At 59.5% G+C, this 24,231-nt stretch overlaps 1 protein-coding gene across 1 annotated transcript; it reads left to right on the forward strand.

The window, feature by feature from the left end:
* Window positions 1–606: 606 nt before the first annotated feature.
* Window positions 607–18,876, forward strand: PDGFB (platelet derived growth factor subunit B). Its single transcript, XM_037160567.2, has 7 exons — window positions 607–689; window positions 8,295–8,391; window positions 10,601–10,690; window positions 11,987–12,192; window positions 13,496–13,619; window positions 16,772–16,922; window positions 17,308–18,876. Exons 1-6 carry the CDS (start codon window positions 627–629, stop codon window positions 16,894–16,896), a joined length of 705 nt encoding a protein of 234 aa, XP_037016462.2. The 5' UTR covers window positions 607–626; the 3' UTR covers window positions 16,897–16,922; window positions 17,308–18,876.
* The last annotated feature ends 5,355 nt before the right edge of the window (window positions 18,877–24,231 follow it).

Consider the following 24,231-nt stretch of genomic DNA (forward strand, 5'->3'; position numbering starts at 1 on the left):
CGCACACGCTCCGGGCCCCCCATCCGGCCCGGGCGGGAGTTTGCACCTCTCGCTGCTTGGGTATTCGGGCCGCCTCTGCAAAGCCAACTTTGGAAAAAGTTTTTGGGGGGTGACTTTGGTTTTGAGGTGCCCAGCTCTGCACTTTCCGACTTCAAGGGCCTTCCCAGAAAATGTTGCAAAAAAACTAAGCCGGCGGGCAGAGGAGAACGCCTTTAGCCGGCGAGAGAAGACGAACCATCGACTGCCGCGTTCTTTTTCCTCTTGGAGGTTGGAGTCCCCTGGGCGCCCCCACACGGCTAGACACCTCGGCTGGTTCGCGACGCAGCCCCCCGGCCGTGGATGCTCGCTCGGGCTCGGGATCCGCCCAGGTAGCGGCCTCGGACTCTCGCCCGGCGCCCAGGCTCTTCCCAGTCCCCCAACGACGACGGAGTCGGGGCTGAGGGCGGGGGCGCCCGGGGGCCATGCGGGTGAGCCGCTACAGCGGCTGCAGCGGCCAGAGCGCCTGATCGCCGCAGACCCCAGCCGAGCCCACCTTCCTCCCCAGCCCCCGCCCTCCACCCTGGCCGAGGGGGCGGCGCGCTCGGTCCACGCGTCTGGGGCCCCGTGGGGCCGGGCCCGGAGTCGGCATGAATCGCTGCTGGGCGCTTTTCCTGTCTCTCTGCTGCTACCTGCGTCTGGTCAGCGCTGAGGTGAGTTGCGAAGGCGGTGGGGCTGGTTCGCTTCATTCATTACCCCCACTCCTACCCCTTGGTCGCCCCTCTCCTCCCCACAGTGAACTTTGGACCCTTGCAGCCCGTGGGACTGGTGCTGGGCGCTAGGTGACCTCCGAGGGCTGACACGAGAGGTGCGGGAGGTGCCAGGCTCTAAGGGGAGGGCGCAGTGGTGGCTTTCCTTCCCAGGAGCTATCCCAGATTTCTCCGCCTTTAAGCGTCCGGGCAGAAAGATGTGTGTGGTCCTGTCCCCCACCCCTCAGGAACCGAAGGAGCCCTTTCCCCGGCGAGTGGAGAGGGGGTGGGGTGGTGCCGAGGGTACGGAAGGCAGCGCGTTCTCCCGAGCCCACTTCGGCTCCAGCTTAGGTTCTGTCTGGGACCTGGCTTGCACGGGAGGAGAGAGCTTGCGCACTGGTAGCAGCCACGCCAACCTTCGGCAAGGTTTTGGTCCCACCCTGGCTCCCACTCCTGGTCACAGTGGGCAACCTCGGGCCCGTGCAGGGCAAGCCCAGCCCCAGAGCGCAGCGCAAGGGAGGTGGGGGTTTCGGACGGATTTCGAGCACTGGGGTTAAGGAGGAGTAGGGGCTCCTAGGAAATCCAGCCCCAGGACGGCGTGTGCCTGAACCCCGCCATGCCTACGCCCTCGCCCTGCAAGAGGAAGCACCTCTCTCCCCCGCTTGCAGGGTGCCTGGAAAAAGCCTGGCTGCAAGGGAGGTGGGGCATAAAAACGTCTGCCAGCGCTATCGCGTCTGACTAGTCCCCCACCCCCCCAGCCTCAAGTAGCAGTGAGTTGGCAAGTGTACCCGGAATCCAGGTGGGAAAGGGGGCGGGGCAGGGAGGAGGCGCGAGGTGGAGGGGAGAACGCGGCTGCCGGGAGCGCGGCGCGCCCGGTCCGGTCCCGCTTCTGCTCGGCCGCTGCCGGGAGTCCGCACCTCCCCTCTCGACCTCCAACGAGGCAGGAAGGAGGCAGCGGCGGCAGCGAAAGGGTTAAGGCGAAGGGCTCCGAGGCCGCGGCCGGGCCTTGGGCCGCCGCCAGCGCAGGTTGTTTTGACCGCGGAGGAGCTGTCGCCGTCTCCTTTTGTTCTCGGGGATCCTTGAGGGCGGCCGGCCGCCCGCCCTGGGGCCCCGCCCTTCCGCGGCCGTCCCCCGCGGCCCGCACCCGGGAGGGAGGACGCGGGGCTCGGCCAGGCCGCCTGCAGGCCCCTCCCAAAGCCCCTTCCTCTCCTCCCGCAGCCCTCAGGGCAACGGCCAGCTGTTGAGGAGGGGGCACCGGCTGGCCCCAGCTGCCGCCTCGCCTCGGGGCCTGGGGGTTGGGCCCGGTGCCCGGACGTCCTGGGAACCGCGGCGTCCCCGCCGCTGCTCTCCGCAGCCCACCCCGTCCGGCCCCGGACTCGCTCACTCACCCCCGCATGCACACTCTTGGCCGGAGGCGATGCTGCGCTCCGGCTGGCGGGCGCGCAGGGCGGCGGGCACGCACTACTGCGGCCGAGTCGCGCGCCCGCCGCTGCCACGCCCGTGCACATGCGGGGCACACGCACGCGCACCGCACACACGCACGCCAGGCCCCCGCACACGCGGCCTCAGCACACGTACGCGCCCACCTACGCACGCACGCCCAGTGCCAGTTACCCACCCCCGCGCCACAGGTGGGCCCATGGTGGGCCCTGGAACCTCTTCCCCTCTATAGCGACTCCATTGCTTTCCTGGGTGCGACGAGGGAGGAGAAACAGGGGCCCTCCCATCAGTCCTGGCTCCACAGCACCCACGTTTGGGTTTTGGGGTTTGTTTTTTTTTGCCTGGTAAGGTCAGCCCCATGCCCTTCAAGCATTACTCTTCTGTGATTGCTCTTTTTCAGTTAATCCCGTGTGGCTGCAGATAATATTGATGTGCTTGGGGGCCACTGTCAGGTCCAGAGCATTTCTCCCGTCAAGTGAGGCTTGGAGACTGGAGGACCCTGAGCCGCTGAGGGAGTTCCTCTGCCCTCCCTCTCCCCCTGCCGGCACTGTTCTGTCCCCTTTGCTAACCCAGCTGGGTGACAGCTGGCTAAGGCTTTCCCAGGCCTGCCCTTACCATTCCCAGCCTCATCCAGCACCTCCTCCTCCTTTCCCACAACTCCACCACGAGTACGTGTGTAGGGGGCGGGGCGGGGGGGCGCTATGGCACAGAAGCCAGTGCATCTCTCCTCTCTTCAATCACAACACCCCAGAACACATGGCTCTTAGGAACCCAGTTGGGTGGTGCTTTGCTTTACAGTTTACAAAGCACTTTCCTGCGGAGCCTGAGCAAGCTTCAAGGCGGCTCTGGGAGAAGAGCCTTGAAGGGCAAACCTATGGCCCCGGGGCCCAGTCTAGGAAGGGGGACTCCAGGAGAGCTTGCTGGTAAAGGTGGCCTTGAATCTGGCCATGTCCCAAGCAAGCATGGACTGTGCCTCAGGTGGAAGCCTCGGTGGCTGGGAAGAAGGCTCGGGAAGCCTGAGGCAGGTCCTGGCAGGGGGTCGGCTGAGGCCGAGGAGCTCCTCATCCATCAGCTGAGCTGGCTGCTGGGGAGGGTCGCTCGCACTGTCAGGTGACGCCTCTGGCCTCTGCACCCTTCTTCTGGGAAAGAGCGAAGGGGCCCCACTGTCCTTCACGTCCCAGCTTCCACCGGGTTTGCTCATGCCTTAGGTGGTGGTGGACGAGCTTGCTGGAATCTTCCAGTCCTAGAAGTGTTTACAAGTTTAGAATCACACAAAATTTGGAGGCTCTGGTGCAAGACCTACAAAGATTGTGCTTGAGTGTGTGTGTGGTGAGAGAGAGAGATTCAGCAGGAGTGGGGAAGAGGTGTTTGCCATGCACCTCAGAAGCCCCTTTCCAAAGTCTTCCTTCACCTGCAGTGAAATGGACAGCTCTTTGCCTTTCCGGTTTATTCAGTCGTTTATTACTTGCTCTTCCCTCACTGGAGTGTGAGCCCCACTGGAGAGCCTCTGTCTCAGTAACACCGCCTCCTGTGCTGAGAGCGGTGCCTGGCCCATATTCACAGGGTGCCTGACCTGTGAATATGTGTGGAAAGGACTGAATCCTACAAGGGGCGGGGGGGACCAGCTATGTGTCCAGTGCTTGCTGAGCTCTTCACAAACACTGCCTCATTCAGCCCAGCAAGGCCACTGCCCAGCACTGGGCACCCTCATTCGAGCTCCCCCTGCCCCATCTTGAGAGACAAGCTCGTCTTTCTTTTCCACGGCTTGGGACTTGGACTGGCAGCACGGAGGGGAAGAGACAGAAGGAAAATCAGACTGCAAGGGTTCTGTGTCTCTTGAACTGGGCCTCAGTTTCTGCCACCTAAAAATAGAAGAACATTGGATTAGCTCGGAGCTCCCCTAGAGCAGCAGTTACCAGGCCTCTTGAAAATGCAGAGTCCAGGGCCCTGCCCTGTGCTGACATCTGGGACAGAGGTGGGGCGGGGGGCAGTGATTGCCCTGGCTGCCAGGAGTAGATTGCTGCGCTGGTCCCTCTCTTCCTGCTCCAGCAGTTCTTCTGCTCCAGGGAGAGGTGGGGAGCCCGGTGGGAGGCTGGACTCACATGAGGAGGGGTGGGGTCATGGGGGGGTGGTCCCAGGAGCAATAGGGAAGAGAAATGGTAGGTGGGAAGGCTGGTTCTAAATGGCTTCTGTGGTCTGCCCAGAGGAGGCTTCTTCAAAGCGCTTGGCTTTGGCATTGAATCTAAATTAGGCCTGAGATTCGCAGGCAGGCAGGCAGGCGCTCAGAGGAGGCCTGGTAGGCTTCTCCCCCTGCCAGCCTTAGCCAACGCCCCTGACTGCTCGGGCTGAGCCCTGAGCTCCCTCAGCTGAAGCGCAGGAGGGCTGAGGAGAGTGTATCTGTGTGTGTGCTGGGGCCCAGGTGGAGGGTGGGTCCAGGCCCCTTTGATCTGCCACCCCAGTGGGGAGCAGGTAATTCATCCAGCCTTGCTCTAGCTGGTGCCCTTCCTACCTTCTGCAGCTGGCGCTGGGGGTGGGGTGGGGAGGAGGCTGTTTGCCTTGGCTCCCGTGGCTGGCTGTGCCCCAGCTGCCTTCTTGCCACGCCCTCACCCTGCCAGAACCCCAGGCCTGAGATCTGGGGCAGCTTCCCTGGGGTGCCCAGCCTCCTTTCCTAGCTCTGAGAGAAAGCTGCCCACCTAAGGAGGCTTCTAGAACCTGTGTTCAGGAAAACCCTCACCCTGCCCTCACCCTTCCATATCAAGAAGAGCCTCTGACCCAAAGCCTCGGACCCCAAGCAGGTGCCCCCTCAGGGCATTGCACCCTGGAGCTGACCACAGACTGCATTTCCTCAGTCTTCACCTACTCCCCAGCCCTGGAAGGGGCCCAGCAGCCCACACGGCCCAGGCACTGCCACTGTGGGGCTAGGTGCCATTTCCCGTGGCGCAGCACAGAGGACATGGCAAAGCCACACGGTTCCCCATGGGAAGGCAGCTCTCCGCCCACCCACGGTCCTTCTCAGAAATGTCCGGGGCTGCTGCCCTCGGAGGAGCCACACTGAGGGAGTGACTACAGGACAGCTCATTACACACCCATTATTTGCTGGCTGCTCTGCTAGGTGCAATTAGGCCTCCCAATAGCCCTGGTGAGGTGTTATTAGCCCCACTTAAAAGATAAAGAAGCTGAGATTTGAGGTCATTAAGACGAATTCCAACAATCAAGCTTTCCTTGGCAGCTGAAGCCTACGCTCTTTCATCTGCTACTACAGCCTCAGCCTTGGCGCTATTGACGTTCCGGTGAGACAGCTCCCTGCTCTGGAAGGCTGTCCTGGGCACAGTTAGCAGTATCCCTGGCCTCTACCCACCAGGTGCCAGTAGCACCCCTGTTGTTGTGACAACCCAAGATGCCTCCAGACACAGCCAACGTCCCCTGGGGGCCACTTGCCCCTGGTGGGGAATCTCTGCTCTGTGACCCCTACAGGAAGAAGAGGGGTCTGAACTGGAAACAGTGCCGAGAAGCTCCGTGGTGGCCGAGAGAGGAGGGGCCCGGCTCGGCTGCTTACTACAAGTCTTGTTGACCTGTAGCCATTCACTTCATTTTTCTAAGCCTCAGCTTCCTCATCTGGAAGGCGGGGATAAAAATAGCGCCAGCCTCTCAGGGTGGGTTGTTAGTAGTGACTTTAGCTCAGTGCCTGGCTTAGCATCAGTACTTAGTAAAATGTTAGCTGTGGAGTTTATCAAATCCAGGTGCTCTTATTGAGTTCTGGGCACCCAGTGGCCAAATTAATAGAAGTGTGTGAAGGAGTGATTTCTGCGTAGGCTAAAGTGGACTTCATAGGAGGCAGTCTGCGTGAGGGGTCGGGGAGACGCTCCCAGGTGGAGAATCCCAGGGCCAAGGGGAGAATCCGTCATGCGTTTGCCTGGCGTTTACTGAGCACCTCCTGTGTGCCTTGCCGCAGTCTCTGTCCTGGGCTCTTCCCCATGCAGCCTGGGAGGGGTTCCAGGTTTGTTTCCATGAGACGTCACCTCCTTCGCATCGTAGGCCAGGCCCGGGGCATCCGCTGAGCCTGACTGGGGGTCTGCCTTCTCTGCCACAACTGGCAGCTGCAGCCAACTCTCCAGTGGGCAAGGAGGCCTTGGCACAAGTGCTACGTGCCATTTGGTACTGGGCCTTCAGGCCCCTCTCCTGGGCAGTTAATTGAATCATTCCTCTACACACGGCCCGGGCGATCTGGCTGGGTACCTCCCCCTTGGCTTTCTGCTGTTGCCTCTCCTGTCATCCCTGGGCAGAAATAGAATCAAATCAAATGTCTTCAACTCCCTCCATTCACAGGTGAGAGCCAGATACAGAAAGGTGCAGTGGCCAGCCTGAGGTCACTGGTGGTTAGTAGCAGGAGAGAGTGGGATCAGCTCTCTAGACCACCAACTCCGGGGCTGAGAGGACCCTCCAGGTAGTGGCCTACCTCGGTCTTCACTGGGGACTGGACACCTGCCTCCCATTTTGGGCTTGGGTCTTGTGTGCACAGTGGTCACCCAAGGTGTGGCCCCTCTCCTGGGGCCGGAGGAGGTCCCGTGTGGTGGAGATGAGGGGGGAAAGGAAGCGGCAGCTAAGCCAACGCGTCACCTCGTCTTGCACACGCAGCCCCTGGCTACCTGGCTGCACGGTCATGGACCCTGAAGGAAAGACCCAGATTTCCAGCCAGACTTATTGCTGCACCTGACCTTCCCTCCCTGGAGCTTCCCGCAGCCTTGGACACCAGCCAGAATGATAAGCTCCTTGTTCAAACGAAGACACTGAGCTCGGGGGTTTTAAGGAATTTGTTTTAAAAGTGGTTGTTGTGTCCACGAGGTGGACTCGGGTGGCCACAGCTGGACGTGCTGGAACCCCTGGAGGAAGACACTGTGATAAGTGTCCAGGAAATGAACTTTGGGGGGGTGCTAAAAACTGATCAGTCACCAGGCATCTACCAGAGCTTTGGGGGAGAACCTCCTGGCCAGCCACAAGGTGCAGTGACCCGCCCTTTCCTGCTGGGGGGTGAGGGGAGGTGACTGTGCTAAGGCCTGCGTCCTTGGAGTGAACCAACTAGAACAGGAGCCTTCCCCTCCCCCCCCCAGGGAGACCGAGGCACAGAGCTGCTAGACCAAGGCTAAGCAGCAGTGGTCAATCAGGACAGCGGACGCCCTCCCTAGGGCCCCTCCACGAGCTGTGCCGTCCTGTGTGTGTGCGTGCACACACGTGTGTGTGTTTGCAGGGGTGTGAGCTCGGACGTGCAGCAGCACCTCACACGTTCCTTTGGCCCGAGGAGCTGGGTGTCCGGATCTCTTGGCCTCTTGTCTCCCTCACCTCTCTGTCCAGACCTCTGGCACCAGCCCCTGGGGTCTCCCTGGACCAGGGGGGACGTGTCCGCGTCCTTCCTACTGCGTTGCTCTCGTGTCATTGTGGGACCTGCGGTTTCCCTGGAGGAAGCCCGGCTCCGAATGGGGCCTGTTAAAGTGCTTATTAAGTTTCAAGTGTTTCTGGTAACAGGCCAGGGGGGCTCTAAAAATAGTGTTTGGCTGGGCATGGGGCTCGGGTGAGCTTTCAGGTTCCCGGCCGCATCTGAGGATTCCCTTCTCTGCTCTCTGAGTGAGAGATTAAATAAACACTGTTAGTACTTGTGGCTTCCAGAGACCATCCACCTCTGCGAGCATTCATTCAACCCCCTGTGCACCCAGGAGGCAGGGAGTGCACACAGACTCGGCCACTGGGGAACCTGGGGTTAGGGTGCCGGTCCTGTAGCTCATCGGCTGCAGGACTCGGGCAAAGGGTGTCGCCTGCCTGAACCTCTCTTTTCCCACTTGTGAACCGGGTATCATCAGCTGCCAGGTGTGGAGGAGAAGGAGAAAGATGGGGGACCCTCCCAGAACCTGCAGTGTGGTGGGGGAGAAGGACATACACACCCAAACTCAGAGCAAGCTGGGGGTCCTGTGCGGGGTGGGGATGAGTGGTCTGCGCCAGGTCTCAGAGGCTGTGGCAGGTTCTGGCCCCAGGACCTCGTGCTCCTGGTGGTCAGGCCTGGACTCTGCCACCTGCCCACCCCCAGCCTGGGAAGCCCTGAGTCCCAGCTCACTTGATCCCATGCTGTCTGCCTGGCAGGGGGACCCTATTCCCGAGGAGCTCTACGAGATGCTGAGTGACCACTCCATCCGCTCCTTCGATGACCTCCAGCGCCTGCTGCACGGAGACTCCGTAGGTAAATTGAATCCTCATCCACTGTGCTGGCCCTCCGCTGAGTGTCTGGGAGCCGGGAGGGCCAGGGCGAGGCCGTCGGCTCTCTCTTGACGTCCGAAGAACCAAGGCCTGTGGCAGCCCAGGGAGGGCTCGGCCACACCTGTCTGGGGCAGAGCTGAGTAGGCAGACGGGTTGGTACCTGGGATGTGGGGCGTGGCAGGAGAAGCACTCACATGTGTCTCTGGCTTGGTGCAGAGGGTGGGGCGCCCGGAGGTGCCCAGGGCATCTGCCCAATGAGTATCCAGGTGTGGACTCAGTGTGGGGGGGGGTGCTGGAAGAGCCACATGCCTTCCCCCTCTGGCCCAGGGCCCACTCCACAAGGTCTCCTGGGGACACCTGGCCCAGGCCAGAAGGCTGCCCTGCCCGAGCCCAAGAACGCACTCAGCGAATGGGCACGTGCTCGGTGGCACACGCGTGCGGGGCTGGCGGTCTGGGTGGGGAATGTATTTATAAACGCTGTCTTCAGAGCAAATTCCATTCTATTCTAACCTCTGGCCTGATCCCTGGAGCCCTGGTCAGCACCCCCCCTGCACCCCCAGCTCCCCTTCCCTCTGGGGTTTTGTCTCTTTGTCACTTTGTAATCCTTGCCCAGACTGCTATCTACGGGGGACAGCATTTCCTGCCTTTGTTTCCTCTCCCCGTTGGGCCCCTGGCTCCCTCTCAAAAGCATTCCCGGGCCCTTTCAAACCCGCCTGTGCTGGAGGCTGGTGAGGTAGGCGGGAGGGGGCCCCAGCTGGGCCCACCTATTGTTCACCAGGCCCCCCACCCGACGTCTCCCACACCCCCACCCCATGCCCGACTGGCCAGCCCTGGCCAACACAATGGGGCAACTTCCAAATTTAGCCTTTCTGCTGTTTCTTTCCAAGGGCCTTCGCCCCCTCCCTTGGACAGCCCCTCCACGCCCTGGTGGGGGTCGGGATCAGGGAGACGAGGTTTTCAATAGCGGCCTGTTCCGAGGCAACGATGTGGCTATTTTTTCCTAATTAACTTAACCTTTCCACAAAGCACATCTTTCCCCATCTCCTCCCCAGTAGGGACGTTCCAGGAATGGTAGAAAGAAAGGAAGGGACCGGGAGGCACGGACAGACGCACTGAGGTGGGACAGTAGGCTAGATGGGAACGCACCAGTTACAGGACAGTGCCCTCTGGACAGGATCCGTTGGCAGCCTGCAGAGGCGAGCAGGGCCAGCGGGATGGGGAGACGCTGGGAGCCCAAGGCTCTGCGTGGGGCTGAGGGGGTGCTGGAGCTGGTCCCCGACACCCCTCAGTTTGTTTGCTGGCTCTCAGCCGGCAGAGCCAGAGGAATCTGCCCACCAGTCAACATCGAGCTGAAAGCCCTCCTGGGCAGCCGGCACCTCCTGCAGCCAGCTCCGGTCTCTGTAATGAGTGCTGATGGCGCTGGGATGACAGAGGGGAGCTGGAGTTGTGGCCTTAGGAATGAATGGACGGCTGAGGGCAAACGTGGGGCCAAAGGTCAGAGGGGAGAAGACAGAAACACAATGAGAGGCTGGGAGGTGGAGAAAGACCGTGATTTAGAAGGGCCCTGGGTGAGGCTTGCCATCCAGCAGCCCTGGCTCCCCACCCCTCTCTGCTCTCGGCCCCCACCCACATCCCTCTCCCTCCCTCCTTCTCTCCGCCCAGCTAGGCCATTGTCAGGGGCTCCAGAGGGGCTGTGTCCAGGGCATGGCGGTCCCCCCGGGGATTCTGGGAATTTCTCCATTCAGCACTTCCTGTGGGAACGCTGGGCGGAGGGCTCTGGAAAGCAGCCTTCGGAGCTCTGGGTCCTGGCCCTGCCCTGGAGGCCAAGGAGGGTTCGAGTACAGTAGCAAAGGGGAAGGGTTATTTTTAACTTCATTGACATGGGTTCTGTCCAAAAATGTGCCTAGAGAGCCCAGAGTGGGGCTGAAGCCCCCTCAGAGGATCTAGTCAGGGCTGCGCCCGCCCTGAGCCCCCTGGCTACTTCGGGTTTGCCCAGGGGGCCTCTCCTCAGAGCTGGGACCTGAGTTTACTGGGAGCCAGAAGGGGAGCATATTCTCTGGGGTGGGTTCCCGGTGAGGGGTGACAGGCAACCTCCCACCTGCCCCAGAGCCCCCTCGGAGCCCCTGCCCCCGCCCCGGGGTCGGGCCAGCCAGCAGTCATCAAAGCGCATCTGTCTGTCCCGACTCTTACAGATGAAGATGGAGCCGAGTTGGACCTGAATTTGACCCGGTCTCATTCTGGAGGCGAGACGGAGAGTTTACCCCGAGGGAGAAGGAGCCTAGGTAAGACTGAGGACGAGAACGAGGCCCCCCCCAAAGGTGGGGGCCAGAGAAGGAGGACTGGGGCCTGCGGCCCACCCAAGGCTCTGAGGGCCGATTCCGTGTGTCCCCCGGTCCCCCTACTTAGGACTGGGATGAACTAAGAGAGCACAGCATCCTTAATACCTTACACTGAGTTACGGCATCATGCCCCACCCCAAACACACTCCCTTTTCTAAATATAGTGCTTTCAACCTTACTTTTTGTTACCTCAACCCTAGAAATAGGTATTATGGACCCATTTTCAGAGTGGGAGACTGAGCCCAGGAGAGGGCGAGGAAGCAGGTGTGCTCACGCAGTTAACGAGTGGCAGGGCTGGGATCCCAGGAGTGCCTTCCAGTTGAGCCCAGTGCCCTCCTGGCTGCCTGTCTCTGCTGTGACTAAGAGCTGTGGCTGGGGACAGCAGGCGCGGAGCAGAGCCCAGGACCTGCTTCATGCTCTACTGCAGAAACTGAAGGGCAGTGGGTCCAGGTCTCAGGGAAGCCTTCCCAGGGGAGGCCAGGGCTCTCCCCAAGCCCCTCCTCCTCTCTTCGAACCTGCAGTACCCGAAATACTGTAGATGGTGCCGTGGGGGTGGGGGCTCCCCATGGGAGTCGGGACCTGAGTTCCACTCCTTCGTCTGTGAACGTGGGCAGCTAGTTTGGCTCCTGGAACCTCAGTTCCTCATGGGTGGACGATGACGAGCCCCAGCATTGGCTGTGCCTAGGCCAGGTGCCCCTCAGAGGACCCCTTAGGTCTGCAAGTGCCATGCGGGCGCTGTTATTGTCCTATTGTACAGATGAGCACGCTGTGACTCCCAAAGAAGCCATGATACCGGAACAGACCACAGTGTAAAGTGGCCGAGTACATGGTTACAAGGCCGTGCCTGATGAGTGAGGGCCACTAGTTGGGCAAACCCATACAGCTGTGAAGTCACAGAGTGATGTGAGTGAGGGCTGGTGGGCGGACTCTGACATTTGCAACATTCCAGCACTTTCTGAATGACCTCTCTTTGGTCCTGGCAATGGTTCTTGAGTGGAGATCATCCCCGTGTGCACACAGGGAAACCGAGGCTTACAGTGCACCAGCGACCTGCCCAGGTCCCACGGCCGATGGGCTGATAACAGCCCAGACTGGAAACCTCCCTTGCCAGGGAAGGGAGAGAGAACCGGCTGGTCATTCAGGAGGAGGGCACGGCCGGAGGTGCCCCGCCCTGCTTTGCTGCCAGCTGGTGGCTCCAGGCAGGCCCGCCCCCCTGACAGAAGCCCCATCTCCCTTCAGATTCCCTGACGGCGGCCGAGCCAGCCAGGATCGCGGAGTGCAAGACTCGCACGGAGGTGTTCAAGATCTCCCGGAACCTCATCGACCGCAGCAACGCCAACTACCTGGTGTGGCCGCCCTGCGTCGAGGTGCAGCGCTGCTCCGGCTGCTGCAACAGCAACCGGGTGCAGTGTCGCCCCACCCAGGTGCAGCTTCGGCCCGTCCAGGTGAGCGAGCCGCCCTGCCCGCCCCCGCCCCTCGGCCCAGGGCTGCTGGCAGGGCTGCTGGGCTCCGTCCAGAGAGGACGCCCTCAGGGAGCCATCTGGACATTTGTGCCGAGGCCGCCCAGGGTGCTGTGACCAAAGCCACGGGCGGACCCCAAGCCAGGCTGGGTGTAGGATGTTAGGCAAAGGGTGCGGCCTCGTGTGTTACAGGGATAAAATCCCCCAATGTCCCTTGAAAAGACATGTCAGCAAACATACCGAACACTCAGAATGTTCTGGGCAGGTGCTCAGAGGCCCCCAAAGCTCCCCCCGTCCCGGCTGGTCAGTTTCCTTTATTTCGCAGAGAGAAGGGCTCCCCTGTGTCTGTGGCACCGGCTCCCCTCCCCCTGACAAGCTGGGTGTTTAATAAGGAGGGTGCAGAGGCACCGCTGGAGGTGCGGCAGCCCGGGCACAGCGTCGGAGCGCGAGCCCTGCCTCTCTTCTGCAGACATCGGGTGTACCCCTGACTCGGGGAAGTTGAGAGTCGAGTCCGTGCTGGGGGAGCTGCTGGCCCCACGCCAGGCAGCGCAGGGCCAGAGAAGCCTGAGCTGCCTCCCGAGTCACATGGCAAGGTCTCTGTGCCCCTCAGGCCAGCCTTGCCCACACACCGATGCAGGCTGGTCTGAGCTTCTGGGTAGCAGACACCCCGTGGCCCCTCTTGCCTAGTACTGTGTGGGCTTCACCATGCCCCCCTTCCTTGTGCCCACTTGCGTCCCAGACCTGAGCCCTGTGCCTGATATTACGAGTGTCACTCTCTGCCACACCGCCCACTGTCCTGCTATCTCCTGTCCCCAACACGTCCACCTCTGTAGATGGACACCTGACAGCTGACCTCCCCTTTCCCGCCTCCCTTCTGGATAAAGCCGCCCCCCACTTCCTTCCAGACAACCACCCCCCGCCCCTGCCACAGCCCCTGACCTTGGCTGGCGCTCCAGGAATGAGGACACTGCAGGCCCCACACTCCACCCGGAAATGCCTTTCTCCCTCCCTGGGAGTGCTGAGGGGGCCCTGGCCAAGCTGGAGGCCAGGTCGGGAGGGCTTGTTTTGATGGAAAAGCTACAAGAAGGGCTTCGGAGAAGGGCAGAGGGCAGGGTCCTGCTATTGTTTGGGCCACAGTGTCTGCCCTGCAGCTCAAGGCTCTCCCGGCTTTTGGCTTTCGAGGAAAGATTCCTACAGTGGACGACGGGGCGGGAAGGGCAGGCAGGTGACTCCCTCAGCCCCTTCCCGCACAGTCCTACACAGGCACTTGGGTGGTTCTGCCCTCCAGGTGAAAAAGATCGAGATCGTGAGGAAAACCCCGATCAACAAGCTGGTCACAGTGACCCTGGAGGACCATCTGGCGTGCAGGTGTGAGACAGTGGTCGCGGCACAACCTGTGACCCGAAAGCCAGGTGGGTCCCAGGAGCAGCGAGGTAACCATTGGTCCAGGGTCTGCCTCTGATGTCTCAGCCCAGCAGCGCCCTCTCCCAGGGCAGCTGCTGTGGGGAGGATTGGACCAGGCATGCCCCACCCTGGTTAACTTCATCTGAAGCTTTGTATCCAGCTGGGAACAACCTGGTTCCTCCCCTGCCTGCGGGGCCCTACGTGAGGACAGAGCACCCAGTTGGCCTTCTGGCCTTGCTGAGAGCCAGTCCCCTTCATGTTTGCCACCCTGGCCAGCCTGGCCTCTTCGAGTGGCTAGATACGTTTCTGCCCCAGGGCCTTTGCTCCTACCAATCTCACTTCTCTCGGCTCTTCATAAGCCTACTTATTCTCTTTATTTGGGTCTCAGCTCAGAAGTCACCTCCTCCTGGAGGTCTGCCCTGACCACCCCGTGCAGCGTAGCCCATCCCAGGCTTAACGGCCCTACTTTGTTGAATGAGTGCATGAAAGAGGGCGAGACAACAGCCTGGGCGAGAGAAGACCCAATGCACGGCGTCTTCAGATATGTGACACCTTGTCCTGAGGGTGAAAAAACAGACTAATTCCTGTGGCCTTGAGGGGGCCATTAGGACCAGCGGGCGAAGCCACCAGACAGAGATTTTTTATTCCATGTACTAGTCAGACATCCAGGATGGAATTGTTTTCCTTGTGATGGAGTGAGTTCCCTGTCTTCGGAGGTGTGTCAGTAAAGGCTGGACAACCATGCAGAGGGATATAAGAGATATGTCTGAAGCAAGCATCAGATGGCTAAGTGGAACCAGAGTTTCCTTCCCATCTTTAGATTTTACAAATCTGGGGCACAGTTCAGCTTAGAGAGTTGAAAGGAACAAAACACAAAACAAAACAAAAAGATCTGGTTTAATTTTGCAGAGGGTGTGCCTGAGGCCACAGAAGCTGAGGTCTTGCCCAAGGTCACAGAGCTCGTCCCAGGTCTGATAATGGCCTGCCCTGTTTTCTTTGGACTAAATCTGGCTGCCTTTCTTCCCTCAAAATTTTGCAGTAAGGATCAAATGAGAATCACTAAGTTAATGTGATTAAACGTTTTAAAAAGTCCCCCGAGTCACTGTTTTGATTTTCAGTGACTTGATCCTGTTTGGGGGCAGAACAGGCCCCCTTGTTATGTCCCACTTACGAGCCTTCTGAAGGCAGGGCCGCCTCTTGGCCTCTGCGTCCGGTTCTCGGGACCGAGGTGAGAGGCCTGGGTGCTCCGCAAAGGCCGCTAATTTGACAGCTTCGAGCTGATGGGTTATGAACTGTGTGTAGCACTAGCACGGAGCACGCCTTTGCTATCCAGGAAAAATGTTCTGCTTTATGTTTAGAGTGGGTTTGTTTTTCACCCATATTTGTGTCACATGATTTTTTGACCCAGTTTCTCGGGGTGGGCATGTTGAACTGGTGACCGTGTGGATGAAGTCTTGCCATTTCAGCGTTAGTGCTTTGGCCCCGTGGGACAGCGCTTCTGGCAGCTGTCCACAGGCTGGGTTGAGGCTCGGTGGCGTGGCCCGGGAGATGTGGCGGTCGGTGTCAGTCTCTGGGCTCCAGGGTCTGTTCTAGCCTGTCCCTCATGAGCTGTGTGACAACCTTGAGCTGGCTCGGTTGTTGCCGGCCCAGTGTCCTGCTGGTGGCCTGGTCTCTAGATCGGAAACTCCAGGCCCTTCAGTGTCTTCCTTGGTGCAAAGGCCCTGAGTCCCAGAGTCCCCAAGTCACAGAGATGGGGTGACTGCCTCACGAGAGCTTGTATTTGAGGCAGGAGGTCAGGCCTTGGCCCCAAAGGGCCGATGGGCTGGGAGAAGTCGAAAGGCTTCAGGAAGGGGGGTCCTTGAGCTCGGCAGACAAAGCTGTCACTGCCAGGGCATCCGCCTGGGTGCCCTGGAGGGAGGGAGGTATGAATGCTGACCTTGACCGAGGCTCGTGGGCACCGTGATTTACAACAGAGGGCTTGACAGTGTGGACTCTGGAGGCAGATCCCCAATTTGAATCCTGATCCCTCTGCCTCAGTTTCCTCATTTGTGAAACGTAGATCCTCGTACCCTCTGTGAGGACAAAGGGCTTTAGCGGATTGCCAGGTGCCCAGTGAGAGCGAGCCGAGCGTGTCTGGCGATTTCCATGTTACCTCCCGACCGCAGGAGGCCAGGGCCACTGGTTAAAATGTGGAAATCCAGGCACAGGGAGTTTGCTGACTCGCCCCAAAGCACACGAGAGACTTGAACCAGGTGGTCTGGCCCAGCGGCCGAGCTCTGGCCTGCCCCATGGTGCCACTTCTCTGAGCGGTGAGGGCCAGGCAGACGGCAGGGGAAGGGCCAGCTCCGTGGTGGGAGTCTGGTCCAGGGGCAGCCCGGGGGCTCCCTGCCACACGACTGCAGGGGCTGAAAGGTCGGTGGGAGGAAACCTCAACAGGGGTCAGGCAGAGGAAACAAGAGGCAAGTGAGTGAGAGCAGCGGCCATTCGCCCGGCACGGCTTACTCTGTACTTTGTGGCAGGACAGCCGCAGTTCCTGCCCCTCTGGTCTGTGGGCTGACGGGGCTCAGCTTCGCGGTTCTGCTGGCGTCTCTTGTAGCTGCAGTCAGCCATCTGGAGGCCGCAGTGGGACAGCTGGCCCCTTCCTGTCATCCAGGGCCTCTCTGCCCCATGCGGCCTCCACAGCAGGGCTACCAGCCTTCTCATGTGGCAGCACAGGGCTCCTCAAAGTGCAAAGGCGGGAGCTGCCAGGCCTTTTTAAGGCTTATGTCTGGGGCGGGCACAGCACCATTGTACCCCCTGTATTGGCTGACGGACCCAAGTTCAGGCCAAGTTTGAGGGGCTTGGAAATAAAGGGCATGCCAGTGGGGTAATGATGTGTTTGCCGACATTCTGTCATTTATTCCTCCCACCAGTTCTATGCAGGGGGCAGTCTTATCACTTTATTTCACAGATTGGGAAACTGAGGCATGGAGAGGTTCAGTAATTATTTCCAAGGCACATGTAGCTGGCGAGCAGTGGAGTTGGGATTTGAACCCAGGAGGTCTGGCCCCTTCCCTCAGCCCCGAGGCTCTGGGAAGGTCTGTGGCAGGTCTCAGTGGAGAGGGATAGACCCTCACAGTGGTGGCCCAACTGCTGACAAGCCTTTCTTTTTCTCAAGCAGCCAGGACACCCCAGACCCGGGTGGCCATCAGAACGGTGCGTGTCCGTGGGCCCCCCAAGGGGAAGCACAGGAAGTTCAAGCACACGCAAAACAAGAAGGCACTGAAGGAGACCCTTGGAGCCTAGGGGCATCGGCAGGAGAGTGTGGGCAGGTAAGGGCTGGGCGGGGAAACTGAGGCCCAGACCCTGTGTTTCCTTCTCTCTGGCTTGTGGGTGGGACTGTGGAAGATGAGAGAGAGGCATTTTCCCAGATGAAATGCAGGCGCTAAGTTTTGATCCCCTCTGCCCAGTTATCAACTGAGTTTTCCCTTGGGACAGGTGGGGGGTGGGCTTTGGAGACCCCAGCCCAGCTGTGTCCCGGCATGCCCTCAGAGAAGGTGCAATTGAAACCTCAACTGCCCAGCCCCGAGCCCTGGTGGAAATCAGGGACTCCAGGTTGCCCCCGGGCCCCTGCCCCTCGCAAGCAGCGCACGTGAGTGTGGCGGGGAGCTCCTGGGCCGTCTCTGAGCCCCCGTTGTCCCTCTGTTTGGCTTACAGGGTTATTTAATATGGTATTTGCTGTATCGCCCCCATGGGGTCCTTGGAGTGATAATATTGTTCCCCTCGTCCGTCTGTCTCGATGCCTGATTCGGACGGCCAATGGTGCTTCCCCCACCCTTCCACGCGTCCATCACCCTCTGCAAGCGGGTCTCCCCTCAGTGGCCTCCTGCGTCTTACCCGGAAGCTTGAGAAGGAAATGAAGAACCTGGACTCCATCGAAGCCTTCCTCCCCGACCCCGGGAGTCTGGGATAAGAGTGCAAGAGAGACTGATGGGGGAAGGGGCTCCCTTCGCCAGTGCCCGCCCCGGGCACCCCGAGCGCAGTGGACTGGCTCCAGGAACCCTGCCTGTGGCCCTGCGACGTCTCAGCAGGGCCTGCCTGGTCCCTGGCCCCCAGCCGGGTCCTAAGGGAACGCCCGCAGGCAGACCGGCCTGAGGGCCACGTACTTCTGTGGCTGAGACTGGGCTGGGCACAGACTGGATGGAGCAAACCCCGCCCACAGCGCCCAGGCCCAGTCGCTTCTCCCTCCTCACCTCTGCTCACAGTGGCTTTCTTTCATTTTACACACGCGGCATCTTTGAAGATGTGGACTCCTCTGGGCAGGCTTGGCCTGAGCCGGGCAGCCAAGTGCTCTCTCAGATGTGTCAGAGATGAAGTTCGCGCTGCAGGTGGGTGCAGAGGGTGACCTGGGCACCCACTGCCTTCTCCTGCCCACCCCCTGCCCCCTGCTTCCTCCTGTGTTACCTCTCTACCTCCACCCTGCGTGCTTCCCCCAGTCCTGGCCCTTCAGTGTGCTCCACCAAGGGGAGCACCCCTCACTGAAGCTCCTCATGAGCCCAGTTACTGCTCCTAGGGGCAGGAGACCAGCGGCCGGGGCTGCAGGGGACTGCCCAGCGTACCTCGGCCCAGCCCAGACTGCCCACTCAGCTTGTACAGGGCTTGCACTGCTCAGGGGCCCGGCAGGCGGGCTTCACTGTTCACACCATCTACACTGGCAAGTAGAGGTAACACGAGGGATCTTTTTCCTATTGACATAGAGGCTCTGTGTCATAGACGGGCTGTGCCCCTGACCCCAGCCTATGGCTCAGAGGGTGGGGCAAGAGTGAGCCTCGTGGTGGGGAGGAGGAGACGACAAGGTCCCCCTGGGCCCCCCGCAGCCCTCTCCCCCAGCTCCGTCAGTCTCTTTCCAGGCAGACATGAAAAAACCTAGAGAAGGTCTCCAAGGGAGGGGCAGCCCTCATGCCCCACCCACCCTCACTCTCCCCCACCTTAGATCCCTTTGAGTTCCGCCTCTGGTGGCGCCTCCCAGGAAAGTGGCTCTGGCTGGCAGCAGGGGAGAAAGGGCAAAGGTCCCCGGGCTCCCTGGGGTGGGGGGCACTGAGCTCCCACCCCCTTCCTACCTTCCACGGCACTTCCCCCCTCCCCCTCTCCAAAATCTGCTTCCTTCAGTTTGTAAAGTTGGTGATTATATTTTTGGGGGCTTTCCTTTTATTTTTTAAATGTAAAATTTATTTATATTCCATATTTAAAGTTGTAAAAAAATAACCACAAAATCAAACCAAATGAATCCGCCGGAGGTCTGTCTGTTGGCATTGTGCGTGGCGGTTACCCTTTCCGCGTTGGCAGGATTTGTTGACAGCTTGCTGCGTGTTCCTCTCGCTCTGGGAGTCTCGGCGCATATTCATGCACACACACGCTCACGCATGCGTGCACATAAACGTGGACCTGCTGCTCGGAGGGAGGCCCCTGTCTGGGGGTGGGTGAGAGCCATGCAGCCCACTCTGTAGGTCTGGGTCCTGCGGCGGCTCCTGGCATTCAGACCCCAGGCCTCAGCGCTGCGCCTCTCGTTGGCAGTGACCAGAAATGGCTTTCTCCAGGCTGAGGGTCTCCACAAGGCAAGCAGGTGCTCAGCGTTGCAGAGTCACACCGACTGGTGGGAGGGTCTTCTCAGCGTGGGGACAGCTGGAGGAGACCCCAGAGGGGCTCTGGGGTTTCAAAGTTGAGTCTGAAGTCTCATTGTGGTTCGGTCCTTAGCCAGCTCCGTGGTCCTGGGCAAGTCACAGCCCCTCCCTGGCCAAAACCTCATCTGAAACACAATAAGACCAGGAGACCTGTGGCCCCTCAAGTCCAGCTGTGGGGTTCTGTGCACTCCCTTGCCTGTGGAGGCCTGGGCATCATCCAATAACAGAGACATTAAATGCGTTCTGGGTCTCACCTGCAGTCCACTGGGGCTGATGGGGAAACTGGGAGGTGGAGAATCTGACTCATCCTAAAGATGATCTGAAACTGGAAGTAGTGAGCTGCCTGTCCCTGGAAGTGTGTAAGTAGAAGCCTGGTGACCACTTGGCCGAGGTTAGACTGAATAACATTTGGGTTCCCCGTGGCTGAGGGATTGGCTGGCTGATTGATTGGGCCATTCGTTCATTCACTCACCTTCTTGAGCCCCTAGCACAAGAGTGTCTGGCTTCGGGGGGCGTGGGGAGGCGCTGTTACAATGTGGTTTAAATTCCTCCTGGGATTCTGGGCCCTGTGCCTGAGGAAGTGGAGACCACTGGTCAGGTGGTGGGTGGTAAAGGTCAGAGGGGTCTACCTGGAAGCCCCTGGCCCTGCCTGCTCAACCCTGTGTGTAGGACCCTCCCCTCCCCCACACTCCCAGTGTCCTGGGTTCCCCGTTGCTGGGGGGCAGAGGGGACAGCCTCCCCGGTGACAGGAGTTGCAGCTGTCAGGCTCCGTGTACACACTAGAGCATGCTTAGCATTTGCTGCCTCCATAACGCAACAGAACAGTGAATGTTTACTGCTCGTCAAGCAAAATATCTGCGAATTAAAAAGAAAATCCTTACCCAAGGCATGCTTATTGATTTTAGAGAGAAGGGAAGGCAGGGCAAATGTCGACAGGAGAGAGAAACATTGGTCAGTTACCTCTCACACGAGTGTGGAATGGGGACTGAAGCCCCAACCCAGGCCTATGCCCTGACCAGGAATTGAACCAGCAACCTTTCAGTTTACAGGACTACACTCTAACCAACTGAGACCCACGGGCCCGGGCTATCTGTGAATTCTTAATCCTGGCAAGGTGGCTTTAAGGAATGAGGAATTGAGTGGCGAAGCGACACCAACCCGGCTTAGAGAAGTGACTATCACTCAGCTCCTGGCCGGCCAGCCCCCAGCAAGGCCCTCCTCCGCCGGCACGGTATCTGCCGTGCTTCCGCTCCGGGCCAGGCCAGACCAGGAGCCCCAGACCCCCAGTGCCTGTGCATAACCTGGCTTACAGTCCCCACTCAGAGTCCGAGTTACTGTGTGGCCCAGAAATGCCATCGCTCCTTCCAGGTCCCGGCCCAACTGGCCCCTGCCCTTTCTTCAGGCCTCGGAGCAAGCGTCAGCCCAGCCCTGTCGGACCTTCCCAGACGAGCAGACCCTGCTGCAGAGACCCCTCGTCGCCCTGCTTCAGTTACCCCCACCGCACTTATCCTCATCGGCCTTGTCTCCCCAATGCCAGCCCCACTGGGGGTTATTGTGTTCACAGCTCTGCCCCCAGAGCCTGGAATAGGCACATAGTAGGTGCTCAGTAAATGCTTATTGAATGAATGGCCATAAAGGTCTGTTATTGGTGCAACCAGGTGTGTTGGTGCCAAGCTGCAGCTCGCCTGGCTGGTCTTCACCACACACACACACACACACACACACACACACACACACACACACGGTGACCGGGCTGGAGAATCGCAGACTTGGACCTGGAGGGTGTCCCTAGTGACTGCAGATGAGACTGTCCTGCTTCTCAGGGCCCTCCCTGCTTGGCACTGCATCTGCCCGAATTGGAAGATCCTCCGGGGTTGGGGTCATGTCCAGTCCATTTCCCATAGTCCATCCAGCCATTATCTCCCTCCGTGTCTACACCTCTCCATCCATCCATTCGTTAGTTCATCCGTCCATCTGTCCACCCACCCGTCCACCCACTTACCCACCCATCTGTCCCCCTCCGTCCTCTCCTCTCTAGTTATCACTGTCACCACGTCCCAAGCCCTGCACTTGCCCTCCCGCTTGACCGACTTCTGAGGAGCTGGGCGCTGCCGCAGAGAGCGGTAACCCACAGCAGGAGCTCGCCCCAGCATGGCTGCCTCCCGCCGCAGCACCGGGCAGGGCCGCTGCCCCCACAGTCCTCAGTTGGGGCTATTTTTTCACTCTCAGCCCCCAGCAAATGGCTGATCACAGTACGGTGGAGTGAAGATGGAAACAATGGAAAGAATGAACACGAGATCACAGAGGCATTAAAAGTTCAGCCGCAGCCAATGCATGCATTTATATTCCAGGCGCTGTCCCGTTATTCCACCCAATTAACCCGCAATCCTTTCAGGCAGATATTATTGTCCTCGTGTTACAGATGAGGAAACACGGACTCAGCGAGGCCCTCCCGGCTCCTGGGCGCACAGTTCTCCTCTAAGCGGCCACAGTCTCCGTGGGGCTTCACGGCCCGCACTCGGAGTGTAACGGCAGGCCCCTCCCTCAGGTAGGGCTCTCTGCGCCTGTACACTGACTGCGGCCTGGGACTGGGCCACACCAGGGGCTGCATCCGCGGGCTCAAGTCAAAGCTCTGTCCCCAGACCTTTCGGGTTCTTGTGAGTTGCTCATCCATTTTGCCCCAGGACCTTGAGATCCGCTCGCCCCACCAACTCCTGCTTTTCAACCCTGGGCAGTCACTACTGCCAGGGAGACTTTGCCCTCCCAGGGGTCTTGGTTTGTACCCCAGACATCCCCCAGGTTACACCGAGGCTTCTGGAAGGCTGTTGGACTGTCTCAACAAGGTGGTTTGAGCCATCTCGGTGAAGGGATGATGGTGTTCCTGGCTCGCAGGGGCTGTGGTTGGGTGTGGCGGTCCCCTGTAGTTAATCTGCTCTGTCTCTACATTATACTCAGAACTGCTGTAATCTCCCCTTCACTGAGTGTGGGCCACCGCTGAGCCAGGCCCCAGTGCCCTGGGCCAACCGACGGGCCAGCCCCAGGAACAACAAGAGCCAGCCCCAGCCCTGAGGCTGGTGCGCTGCCTAAATGAGTTCCACTCAGTCTGGCCATTCACACACCGTCCCCAGGTTTCTGATGATGTGAAACAGAACAGCCTGCTTTGGGTTGACACTCAGTCCTGCCCCTTTCCTTTAGCTATCTGGGGACCCAGCTGTGATCCGGTGACACTGAGGTATAGTGGAGCCTCGGGGGGCGGGCACATTCTAGGGGCCTATTGAGGGAGGACACCAGCCTCATCGGACAATGAGAAGAAGTTGCTTCAGCCCGCAGTGGGGGGGCTGTGTGGAGGGTGGGGGTCAGGGGTTCAGAAGGTTCAACATCACCCCAAGCCTGTCTCTATGGTTCCTTGCAAATGCTGAGCCTGCTTGTTCCTATTTGACAGTCTCGCCCCCACAGGACAGGGCTGGTGAAGCCGTGGCATCTGCCAGTGAGGTCACTCGCCAGCCTACAGGCTCGGATTCGAGTTTCATTTTTGGCCTTTTCATCCCGGCGGCTTCGAGAATGAAGAGGTGCTTTTAGCAAGCATAGACTGTTTCTGCGCAGGGATCTTGAGCCAAGGATTTGGGACTTAGGAGATGGCCTTGTTTCTCTCAGGAGCTGGCCCCGAGAGAATCGGCCGCGCACACCCACAGTTTAATTCCTCGGTCTTGTCATTCTCTCCGAAGGCTGGCGTCCCAGTCTCCAAGCTGTGCCTTCAGCGGGCTGTCCTTGGTTCCAGGTGGTTCCCGGCGGCGAGTCTCAATTCCTGTTTCCCTCTGCATGCTGGAGGACGCCAGAGCCCTTACCACGTGCTGGGTTTTCACTGTCTCCAGCCCGAGCAGCCAAGATAACCCACCCCAGCTTCTCTGAATTTCCTCCAACATCTATTGCCTGCAACCGCTCCTGGCACCAATTTCTATATAAGGCAACATTCTTAGCTGTGGGCATCAGAAACAAACTCAGGTTAACTTAGGCAGAAGGGGATGTTCAAAGAATAGATATGCAAAATGGTATTCAAAGAATGTTGGGTGACTAATGAACCACGAATGAGCTGGAGACCTGGGCTTGTGGCATGCAAACAAGATCGATATTCTCCAATGGTCCCCGAGGCCAGCGGTGCAAACAGCTGCAGGGCGCAGCGGCCCGGGCACCAGCGGGTCCGTCATCCACCCAGCACCGGCACCGATGCCCTGGGGGCTCAGCAGGGAGGCGCTCTGCTTCTCTGCAGCACGAGTCCTGGTTTTTAAATCGTGAGTCGGTGCGTCTGGTTGGAGAGCCTGGACGGCCCAGGGTGCAAGGGAATGAGAGACCACAGGTGGCTGGTAGTTTCAGTTTCTGTAGAGAGTGGTTCAAGACCCGTGATGTAGGGTTCAGAGAGCGGGGGTGCAAAACAGCGAAACAAAACAGCAGCCACATGTCTGTCCCCTTCTGTGCCCCGCTTCTTTCAATTCCTCCAGGCTAGCAGAGAGGGACAGCACCTGCCCCAGTCTCTGTACCTTCCGACTTATAATCTCTACTTGGCCTTAAACTTGAGGACAGAGAACTACAGGTCCCACTGGACCCCAGGTCCTAGCACAGTGCAGGCACGTCACCAGCACCCAGTGCGTGTCCGTGGATGACTTTAGGGGTCTGTCTCTCAGCCCAGGATGAGGGTGGGGTGAGTGAGGTGCTGACCTCAGCAGAAGATTCCAGGGGGCACCAAAGCCTCAGTGACCAAGATAAGTAATATTTTAATGCAATATGCACACACACATATATATATATAGAGAGAGATTTCCCCTCTTGTCTTCCTTTCGCCAATGGCTGGAGCTGGGAGATGGTAAGCCACTGGGGGTAGAAATGGGAGAACAATAAAAGCAACCCACTGGACTCCCTGAGTGAACAGGGAAAGCATGAGAAAAGGTGTGGGTTGAAGGAAAAG

Source organism: Artibeus jamaicensis, unplaced genomic scaffold, assembly GCF_021234435.1.
Source record: "Artibeus jamaicensis isolate MK-2021 breed Jamaican fruit bat unplaced genomic scaffold, CSHL_Jam_final contig_233, whole genome shotgun sequence".
Lineage (NCBI taxonomy): Eukaryota > Metazoa > Chordata > Mammalia > Chiroptera > Phyllostomidae > Artibeus > Artibeus jamaicensis.

Bases quoted from the DNA above. Each gene is read 5' to 3' on its own strand.
- PDGFB (XM_037160567.2), top strand. From the start codon at position 627: ATGAATCGCTGCTGGGCGCTTTTCCTGTCTCTCTGCTGCTACCTGCGT. The intron at 690-8,294 runs GTGAGTTGCGAA...TCTGCCTGGCAG, and splicing joins TGCGTCTGGTCAGCGCTGAG to GGGGACCCTATTCCCGAGGA. The intron at 13,620-16,771 runs GTGGGTCCCAGG...TTTCTCAAGCAG, and splicing joins ACCTGTGACCCGAAAGCCAG to CCAGGACACCCCAGACCCGG.